General features: G+C 37.9%; 1 protein-coding gene across 1 annotated transcript; it reads right to left on the bottom strand.

Annotated features, from left to right (window-relative positions):
• Positions 1-5,857: 5,857 nt before the first annotated feature.
• On the bottom strand, positions 5,858-8,239 carry LOC145614431 (small ribosomal subunit protein uS13z/uS13y/uS13x). Its single transcript, XM_081669490.1, has 4 exons — positions 8,084-8,239; positions 7,805-7,965; positions 6,356-6,544; positions 5,858-6,209 (listed from the first exon to the last, which is right to left on the bottom strand). Exons 1-4 carry the CDS (start codon positions 8,084-8,086, stop codon positions 6,104-6,106), a joined length of 459 nt encoding a protein of 152 aa, XP_081525616.1. The 5' UTR covers positions 8,087-8,239; the 3' UTR covers positions 5,858-6,103.
• Between the last annotated feature and the right edge of the window lie 3,213 nt (positions 8,240-11,452).

Here is an 11,452-nt window from a genome sequence, read left to right as displayed (position 1 = left end):
ATTATATGACCCTGAGGTGTATCTTTTAGAGCCTCCAGACTTGTCGCCACCGGGCCCCATAACCTCTGAAATTCCTCAAAAAACGTGGATAATAGCCTTCAATTTTGGAATATTTTGACCTTTTTTCGCCCAGAAATAAAAATTGCCGAGAAGTTTACCATGGTCCCAAATACCCTCCGTGAGTCCAATTAGTTAGGTGGAACCATCCAATTTGCGTTAAAATGGTCAATTCCTAAGTTCACAACTTTCACCGATTTCGTGACTACCACAGGCATTTATGACAAGATATAATGGTCATATATGGTTCCAAACGGCATTATATGACCCTGAGATGTATTCCCTAGAGCCTTAAGACTTTTCGCCATTGGGCCCCGTGACCTCCGAAATTCCTCAAAAAGCGTGGGTGATAGCCTTTAATTTTGGAGCTTTTTGACCTTTTATTGCTCGAAAATAAAAATTACCGAGATGTTTAACATGGTCCCAAATACCCTACTAAATTCCAATTAGGTGGGTGAAATCATTCAATTTTCCTTAAAACGGTCAATTTACCAGCTCACAATTTGCACCGATTTCGTGAACTCAAGCCTACCACGGATATTTATGAAAACACATAATGGTCATATGTAGTTCCAAACGGCATTATATGACCTTGAGTTGTATCCCCTAGGGCCTCAACACTTTTCGCCACCAACCCCGTATTTTTATACTTATGCCACAACTAGTCAAATTCCTAGAAGTTTAAAACACGGTAATAAAAATTGACAAGATGTTTAGCATGGTCCCTAATACCCTCTGGGAGACCAATTGGATGGGTGGAACCATCAAATTTGCCTTAAAACGGTCAATTTACCCGTTCGAAACTTGTACCGATTTCGTAAATCCAAGCCTACCGCGGACATTTTTGACAATATATAATGGTCATATATGATTCCAAACGTCGTTATATGACCCTAAGATGTATCCTAGGGGGTCTCAAGACTTTTCGCTACCGAGTCCCGTAACCCCAAAAATTTCTCAAAAAGCGTGGATAACAGCCTTTAATTTTGGAACTTTTTTGATCTTTTTCCACCAGGAAATAAAAATTGTCGAGATGTTTACCATGTTTCCTATATCCTCCGGGAGTCCAATTGGGTAGGTGGAACCATCCAATTTGCCTTAATACGCTCAATTTACGCGTTCGAAACTTGTACCGATTTCATGAACACAAGCCTACCACGGACATTTTTGACAACATATAATGGTCATATCAATTCCAAACGTCATTATATAACCCTAAGATGTATCCCCTACGGTCTCAATACTTTTCGCCACTTGGCACCATAACCCCCAAAATTTCTCAAAAAGCGTGGATAATAGCCTTTAATTTTTGAATTTTTTGACTTTTTTTCGATCGGGAATAAAAATTGCCGAGATGTTTACCATAGTCCCTAATACCCTCCAGAACTCCAATTGGGTAGATGGAACTATCCAATTTTCCTTAAAACGGTCAATTTACCCGTTCAAAACTTGTACTGAATTCGTGAACTCAAGCCTACTACGGACATTTTTGACAACATATCATGGTCATATATGATTCCAAACGTCATTATATGACCCAAAGATGTATCCCTTAGGGTCTCAAGACTTTTCACCATCGTTCCACGTAACATCAAAAATTCCTCAAAAAGCGTGGATAATAGCCTTCAATTTTGGAATTTTTTGACCATTTTTCGCCAGGCAATAAAAATTGCCGAGATGTTTACCATGGTCCCTAATACGCTCCGGAAGTCCAATTAGGTGGGTGGAACCATCCAATTTGACTTAAAACGGCCAATTTACCCGTTCGAAACTTGTACCGATTTCGTGAATAAAAGCTTATCACCGACATATTTTACAACATATAATGGTAATATATGATTCCAAACAACATTGTATTTCCCTAAAATGTATCCCCTATGGTCTCAAGACTTTTCGCCACTGGACCCCGTAACATAATAGATTTTTCAAAAAGCGTGGATAACAGCCTTTAATTTTGAATTTTTTTAATTTTTTTCGCCTTGAAATAAAAATTGCCGAGATGTTTATCAAGGTCCTTAATACCCTCCGGGAGTGCAATTGGGTGGGTGGAACCATCCAATGTGCCTTAATACGGTCAATTTACTCGTTCGACACTAGTACCGATTTTGTGAACACAAACCTAGCACGGACATTTTTGACTAAATATAATGGTCATATATGATTCCAAACGTCATTATATGACCCTAATATGTATCCCCTAAGGTCTCAAGACTTTTCGCCACAAGGCCCCGTAACATAAAAAATTCCTTAAAAAGCGTGGATAATAGCCTTCAATTTTGGAATTTTTTAACCATTTTTCGTCCGGAAATAAAAATTTCCGAGGTGTTTACCATGGTCCCTAATACCCTCCGGGAGTCCAATTGGGTGGGTGGAACCATCAAATTTTCATTAAAACAATCAATTTACACGTTCGAAACTTGTACTGATTTCATGAACTCAAGCCTAACACGGACATTTTTGACGACATATTATGGTAATATATGATTACAAACGTCGTTATATGACCCTAAGATGTATCCCCTAGGGTCTCAAGACTTTTCGCCACCGGACCCCGTAACATCAAAAATTCTTCAAAAAGCGTGGATAATAGTCTTCAATTTTGGAATTTTTTGATCTTTTTTCGCCCTGAAATAAAAATTGTTGAGATGTTTACCATGGTCCCTAATACCCTCTGGGAGTCCAATTAAATGGGTGGAATCATCCAATTTTCCTTAAAACGGTCAATTTACCTGTTTACAACTTGAATCGATATCGTGAACTGAAACCTACCACGGATATTTATGCCAACTTATAATGGTCATATATGGTTACAAACGGCATTATATGATCCTGAGAATTATCACCTAGGGCCTCAAGACTTTTCGCCACCAGGTCCCATAACCTCCGAAATTCCTAAAAAGCATGGATAATCAATTTTGTAATTTTTTGACCTTTTATCGCCTGGAAATAAAAATTGCCGAGAACTTTACCATGGTCCCTTATACCCTCCGGGATTACAATTAGGTGGGTGAAACTATACAATTAGCCTTAAAACGGTCAATTTACCCGTTCGAAACTTGTACCGATTTCATGAACTCAAGCCTACCACAGACTTTTAAGACAACATATATTTGTTATATATGGTACTAAACAGCATTACATGACCCCATGATGTATCCCCTATGGCTTCAGAACTTTTCGCCACCGGGCCCGTAACCTCTGAAATTTCTCAAAAAGCGTGGATAATAGCCATCATTTTTGGAATTTTTTGACCTTTTTTCGCACAGAAATAAAAATTGCCGAGAAGTTTACCATGGTCTCAAATACCCTCCGGGAGTCCAATTAGGTGGGTGGAACAATCCAATTTGCGTTAAAACAGTCAATTTACAAGTTCATAACTTGCACCGATTTCGTGAACTCAAGCCTACCACGGACGTTTATGAGAACATACAATGGTCATATATGGTTCCAAACGGCATTAAATGACCCTTAAATGTATCCCCTAGGGCTTCAAGACTTATCGCCACGGGGCCCCGTCACCTCCGAAATTCCTCAAAAAGCGTGGATAATAGCCTTCAATTTTGGAATTTTTGATCATTTTTCGCCCGAAAATAAAAATCGCCGAGATGTTTAACATGGTCCCAAATACCCTACTGAAGTCCAATTAAGTGGGTGAAACCATTCAATTTTCCTTAAAACGGTCAATTTACCAGTTCACGACTTACACCGATTTCGTGAACTCAAGCCTACCACGAATATTTATGAAAACATATAATGGTCATATATAGTTCCAAACGGCATTATGTGACCCTGAGATGTATCCCCTAGGGCCTCAACACTTTTCGCCAGCAGACCCTATAACCTCCGAAATTCTCAAAAAACATGGATAAGCCTTCAATTTTGGAATATTTTGACCTTTTTTCTGCCGGAAATAAAATTTGCCGACATATAATGGTTATATGTAGTTCGAAACGGCATTATATGACCTTGAGATGTATCCCCTAGGGCCTCAACATTTTTCGCCACCAGACCCCGTAACCTCCAAAATTCTCAAAAGGCGTGGATAATAGCCTGCAATTTTGGAATATTTTGACCTTTATTCTGCCGAAAATAAAATTTGCCGAAATGTTTACCATGGTCCCTAATATCCTCCAGGAGTCCAATTAGGTGGGTGGAACCATCCAGTTTTCTTTAAAATGGTCAGTTTACCCGTTCACAACTTGCACTGATTTCGTGAACTCATACCTACCACGGACATTTATGACAACATATAATGGTCAATTGGTCATATATGGTTCCAAACGGCATTATATGACCCTGAGATGTATCCCTTAGGGCCTCAAAACTTTTCGCCCCGTGCCTCGTAACCTCTGAAATTTCTCAAAAAGTGTGGATATTAGCCTTCAATTTTGGAATTTTTTTGACCTTTTTTCGCCCGAAAATAAAAAATTTCGAGTTGTGGTGGTGATGATGCGGGTGGGGAAGGGGGCTGCCGGAGCGTCGAGGGGTGGGAAAGGACGACTGCCGAAAGTTGAATGGAGTGACTGTTGTTGGGAATTTGGGATGGCTGGGTATTATTTTTTATTTTAATATTTTCTCCAATCACGTAATCACAAGTGTCACTTAAATTAAAAATAATTTTTTTTTATTACCTATTGTACAGGTAATCGGTCACAAGGGACCATTATAAGATAATCTCATACAAAGGTAGGATTATTAGATAATAATCAAAAGGAGGGATTATTGACAACAAATCGGCTACAGGTGGGATTATCAGAATCAATATTTCCTATAAATTACATGTGGAATATTCTTAAATTAAATGTATCCTATTATCATGACATAAAAAAAAAAAAAAAAAAAAACAACTTAATTTTCTTTGCTTCATTAAATTCATCTCTTATAATTAAAATTATTTGATGACATTCCAAAATCATATTTATAAATTAATTTGTATAATTTTTGAATCCCTCTAAAATTACATTGTGATTTGAGAGTACAATATAATTTGGCAACTTGCGAAAAGGTTGAATTACCAATAACATTGAGAAAAACCCTAATTCAATTAACATAGGGGAGGTCTTAGCGCATGCTCTCTTCCCCTTCTCTGTTTTGAAGGTTCAATTTGAATATTTCAATCAGATCATATGTACCAGTTAATCTAATTATTGACCACATAGTATAAGAAAAAACAACTATCCAATGTGTATTTAACAAATTTGTCTCGGTTAATAAGGTGATATACTAATATACAACGTGGTTTGAATCTAACAAGAATAAGCATTAACTTTTTTTTTTGAAGGAAATAAGCAGTAACTTCATCAGATGATATCAGTAGAAAATCTCAAGCAGTAATCCATAGTGTTGCGTAGGAATGCACATTGAGTGCATAGATCCATTTCTATCATTTATTCAATTTCCAACTAGTGTGCATAAATGCATTATAGTGTATTTTTTTTTAAGGTTGCCCACCCGGTTCACCAGAGCTTAGCTCCAACTACATCCGGACCCGATTCAGGTAGCACAAATAGCTTATGGTGGGTGAGTCTCCCAACAAGAGATTCTGCATACGGTGAGGCTCGAACCCGAGACCTCCCTTAAGCGACATCAAGTTGCTTACCACTTGAACCAACTCTTGTTGGTTCATTATAGTGTATATATATAGTTCCAAACCAACATTTTGAGAGCTTGGATAAATCCAACACCAAAACCAACACCAACACCCAACTAACAAACAAAAGGCAACGATTCTATCAATAATTATGAAGCAGAACAATATCCAGGACTTGGATGTAATAATTGATCAAACAAAACATAAAAATTAAGGCAGTCTGAACTCATTTTAAAATAAATCCATCAAATATTTTCCTCACTACTAACACGAAGTCTGCAACCATATACTCTCAAATAAAGCATCAAGAGTCGGAAGCTATGATCTACAAAAATAACATAAAGTGCCTAAATTGGCCAAAAAGCATTACTTAGTCAATCTCTTACTAGACTTTCATCCAAGAAAACATAAGACATTTTTGTGATGAAACATGCATGGAGAAAAAAAGAAAAATCCTTAACGCTTCTTTGAGACACCAACAGTCTTTCCCCTACGCCCAGTAGTCTTGGTGTGTTGCCCACGAACCCTCAAACCCCAGTAATGACGGAGACCACGGTGATTCCTGTCAAGAACAACATTCAAGAGTTAACAAAGCCAGCAGTAGTGCAGTACCCAATATTAGTTCAAGGAATTACAGCATCAATATTACAACCTTTCGCAGTATGGAGTAGTTTGAAGCAAGGATCATATACAAAAACAATTACACACCTGATTTTTTTAAGACGCTCAAGATCGTCCCTGAGTTTCATGTCAAGCTGATTAGAAACAACTTGGCTGTATCGGCCATCCTTGTAGTCCTTCTGCCTATTGAGGAACCAGTCTGGGACCTTGAATTGCCTAGGGTTAGCAACAACTGTCATCAAATTGTCTAGCTCTGCATTGGTCAGCTCACCAGCCCTGCAGCAAAATTTAAGATAATAAGACAACCTTCCAAGTTCCAACCAAGAAAACAAACTACAAGAGATTTGTTAACTATCAGTTCTAGCACAAAAAGAAATTCTACCAAATAGAAGAAGGCATAGTGTCAAATCAAGTCAACAGAGGTATTATTGAAACAACCTGGAATTGAACAACTACAAAACCAGACGTTGAAAACCTAAACAATACCGCATACAGCAAACAATCAATTGTCAATAATTGTCAAGTAATCCCTCCATCCCAAATTACTGGTAACATTTTGATTTTATGAACTATGATTGTCAAGTACTCCATCCGTCCTAAATTATAAGAACATTGATTTTATGAACTATTCACACCCTTCACTTGACTGTAATTTCTTGCTTATGTATTAATGCAACTGGTGGTATGAAATATGTTGTTGAGCCTATATTAATGTATAATTTATTAATTTTCAAAAAATAACCTTTATAAATTTATACAAATATATATATGAAGATATTGATAGTAGTGACAAACATGCCAAGTCTAAAGGTTCCATGTAACCTCAGCAATACATCAATTATTAAGGATTTGATGGAAACAGGAACTACTAAAGTGGGGTGACTAATACATAATTACAGTACACGGTAATATCCCAAAACAAACCAGTTCTGAAAAGAAATGGAATACAACTATTGGAGCTCTTGGATATAATTCTATAAGACACTCCTACATCACACATGAACAACTACATACTCATTTTAGCAAAACATTCGCGGCACAGCGAACGGATGTATACTACAAACATTATACCACTAAACACACACTAAATAAACATTGCAATACTATGTTAAGTGTTATTAGTATCAATTCTCAAAATCTGTAAACCTAAAATCCGAACAGTTCTCACAACTAGAAATCACAAGTAATAATTAACCCAGCTCAGTTACAAAATGTACATCTAAATCACACTCAACAATCTCAGTTCCAAACAAAATATCACCAAATTGTAAACCTAATCCAACCAATTAGATCAAATTTACAAAAATCCAAAACCCAAAACTAGGTATCAATTAAACTACAGTATTATTTAATTGAATCACAACCACAAAAACTATCAGTAATTAAACCAACAGATAAGCACAAAACATCAACAATTACCCTAAAAATGAAGTACCCAGAAATCAAAACAACACCCAAAAACTAAAAATCACAAAATCGTAAGATAAATACATCAATAAAATCAAAACCATAGATTAAAACCCATAAAAATTATACCTTTTGTTCATGTCGATGTCAGCCTTCTTGCAGCAAATGTTAGCGTAACGACGACCAATACCCTTGATAGAAGTCATGGCAAACATGATCTTCTGTTTCCCATCAACGTTGGTGTTCAACAAACGCAGAATATGCTGGAATTCTTCATTCGCCACCAAAGACTGTTCATAAATAAAACCCCAAATCAATTATTCAATGTATAATACATATTAAATCACAAAATTAAGAAATTATATCAAAGTATTGAAGAAATATGAGAGAGAAAGTAAGAGATCGCACCATTTTTGCAGATTGATTTTGAGTATGGAGCTCCGAAGCGGCTACTTTCTCTCTCTCACTTTGGTGGTGGAGGCCAAAAATGCAGAAGTGAGATTATATCTGTGAATTTTTAGGGTTATGGTTTTATGATGCCAAAACCCTAGTGACTTAATGAACGACGTCGTTTGGAATTTGGGTTTGGCTTATTATTTTTTGGGGTCGGTTGTAATAGGTTGGGCTTTAATATACATATACACATTGGGCTTGGATGATACTTATTGCTTGTGAAATTCTTATTTCTCACCCTAATTTAAATTTGAAAAATTTCACATTTGCTACCAGCAAAAAGACCCTAATTCACATTTGCTACCCCTTTAATTTTTTATTTTATATTACTACCACCTAAATCAGTGTTTTTCAAAAATCACTACCACTTAACGGAATCCGTTAGGATTTCCGTTAAGTTTATTAAAAAAAAATTAAAAAAATTAAAAAATTTAAAAAAAATTAAAAAATAATAACCACCCTCCTCCCTCCCCTGCCACCTAGAGGTGGGCCGTGCCGGGCCTACCGTGGGCCGTGCCTAGGCGGGCCATGAACAGTGTCGTGCCGGGCCGTGCCGGCCCACGGTGGAGGCGGGTCGTGCCGTGCCGGCCTTCAAGCTTCCCCTGTCCACGACACGGCACGGCCCACCGTGCCGGTCGTGCCGTGCCGGCCACCGTGCCGGCCCACGGCTTACCCTTTTTTCTTTTTCTTTTTTAAAAAAAACAATTAAAAAAAACTTTAAAAAAACTTGAATTTTTTTTATGAAAGAAAAAATTGAATTGAATAATTATACAATTTAATATTTGAATTTAATAATTATTAAATTTTTTATGGAGTTAAGTTATATTAAATATTGTTTAAATTATATTAATATTTATTGTTCATTCATAATTTACTATATATCATATTATTCATATAACTATATAAGTATTAGACAAAAATTAAATAACAATATAACATATTCCATAAAATTAAAAATTGAAAAAATTCATTCATAAAAATTTATTAAGTAAAAGATAATATGAAGTACAAGTGTACAACTAACAATAATTGATGAATAACTTATTTTGTTATTTTATTATACGGCTAATGTTAATAGAGTACATAGCCAACATAGGAAATACTAACATTTTCACTAATTAATAGAGTACATAGGAAATACTAGAATTTTCGCTAATTAATATTAATTCTCGAGTTGTTGGTAATCTTCAATCAAGGTCTTCATTATCTTTAGCCGTTGGAGGGAAATAGAGCTGCTGCCAACTAGCCGTTACCCACGGGGCGTGCTGCGGGCCGTGCCGGCGGGCCATTTCACGGGCTCGTGCCGGGCCGTGCCATTTTTTGTTTTTTTTTAACGCAGCCCGCACGAGGCACGAGGGGCGTGCCGTCGTGACGGGCCGGGCCACTCAGCGGGCCGTGCCGTGCCGGGCCATCCTCGGGCCGTGCCCGGGCCGCCCGCGTGCTGACCCGGCCCATGCCCAGCTCTACTGCCACCCCTTCCCTCCCCCCCCTACCGGCGGCCGACGCGAACCCACCCCCCTCCCTTTCCCCCACCCCTGCGCAGCCAATGAACCCCTTCCCTTTCCCCGTTCTCGCTGCCCCGACGCCAACCTCGAACCAAAACCACCTCTTTCCCCTTCCTCCCACCAGAATCCGCCCCTTCCAACCAATTATACTCCACCTCGCCGCCAGAAAACTCCTCAAAAACCGCTCTTCCTCCTTCTCCTTCACCCACATTCTCCATTCTCATCACCCACATGCTTAATTGAATTGGGGTTTGAGATTCGCTCAATTGGGGTTTTTGGCTGGGATCGAGCAGATTTTCGTGGGGAGGGGGCTGCGAACGGGGTTGCGACCGCGGCGCCGGCGCCGACTGTCGTTGGGGGCTGCGATTGCTGTGAGCCGATTGCTGGGGTTACGGGGATGGGGTTGCGAATTTGGGTTCGACTGCTGTGTGCCTGTGTGCGGTGGTCGGGATTGGGTGTTGGTGCCGATTGGTGTTGATGTGAAGGAGCAGGGGAATGGGGAGAAGTGGTGGTGGATTGGGTGAAGGAATGGGGAGGAGTGGTGGTGGATTGGGAGTGGCGGTGGGAGTTGGTGGTGGATTGGAGGAATGGGGAGGAGTGGTGGTGGATTGGGCAGCTGGTGGGTGGGAAGGAGTGGTGGATGGACGGTGGTTGGGTGGTGGTAACGGTTATACTAACGGTGTTCGTTAAGTGGTAGTGATTTTTAAAAAATGCAGATTTAGGTGGTAGCAATTTAAAATAAAAAATTAAAGCGGTAGTAAATGTGAATTAGGGTCTTTTTGCTGGTAGCAAATGTGAAATTTTCCTTTAAATTTTTCAAGCAATGACTTGTCCTATAGTAATTATCCCTCAATAAAAAGAAAAACAAAAAAAAAAGAGTCTAGTTAATGTGATTTGGTGATGATTTATATTATGTAATATGCATGTAGTGGATAAAATAATATTGGTAAGAACATTCGATTAAAAAAATTGAAGAAAAATAGCAAAGTAAGCTTGAGAACTAACCTGCGACCCGTTCCAACCCAAATGGCATGTCTACTTGATTTGAACATGAGATGCATAATTATATAAGTTCAACTTGAATAGGCATATATAGAATTGATTGGAATTGGCCAAAAACCAAGAATGACTTGATTTACATATTATCCTATCGGAAAGAATCAACTAACACAAACCTTTTTTTACAAAAATAAAAAACTAAGTCGAACTCGAATTTTATAGCCATGAACATGTCCCAAATCCGACTTGATACAACGAAGCTAAATCTAAAATCAAACCCAACCTGGATTTGGATTGAATTGAACTTGAACTACACTCGGATGGACAAAACATAAACCCAAATCGAACTTGACTAGATCCAAAACCAAAGCAATTTGGAGGCTAGATTTAACCTACATTACTTGATCTAAATTTAATCTGTGACGCCTTGATTTGACATATCTAGAATACTCGAATTGATTGCTTTAATGCCTATTAGAGTGTCTCAATTTCAGAATAGATGGAATATCCAAAACAAAGTATTTTTGAATGTGGTATACATTGTACAAGTTACAAAAAACACAAACACATACTTAAACACACTAGTTGCCCTAATAGTTGAAATGACATCTTGATTTTGATGTTTTTTGTTTGTGTTGTTCGGGTTGTATCTCTTTTATGAATTCCATGATTGTATTGTAACTCATAAAAACAAAGTAACGGTAAATATATGGTTTATGTTTATGTGGTCATAGCAAAATGGTCAGTGTAGAGTTGTTTTTGTAACGATTGATATTAAAAGAATAGTAAATTAAAATAAGTAAACTTGTGGGTTATTTTT

This window comes from Chenopodium album, chromosome 25 (genome assembly GCF_948465745.1).
Source record: "Chenopodium album chromosome 25, dcCheAlbu1.1, whole genome shotgun sequence".
NCBI classification, from domain to species: domain Eukaryota; kingdom Viridiplantae; phylum Streptophyta; class Magnoliopsida; order Caryophyllales; family Amaranthaceae; genus Chenopodium; species Chenopodium album.
Note: the sequence above shows the minus strand (reverse complement) of the source record. Positions and strands in the feature narration are given on the sequence as shown.

Bases quoted from the DNA above. Each gene is read 5' to 3' on its own strand.
- LOC145614431 (XM_081669490.1), bottom strand. The intron at 6,545-7,804 runs GTATAATTTTTA...ATTTTGCTGCAG, and splicing joins GACATCGACATGAACAAAAG to GGCTGGTGAGCTGACCAATG. The intron at 6,210-6,355 runs GTGTGTAATTGT...TGTTCTTGACAG, and splicing joins GAGCGTCTTAAAAAAATCAG to GAATCACCGTGGTCTCCGTC.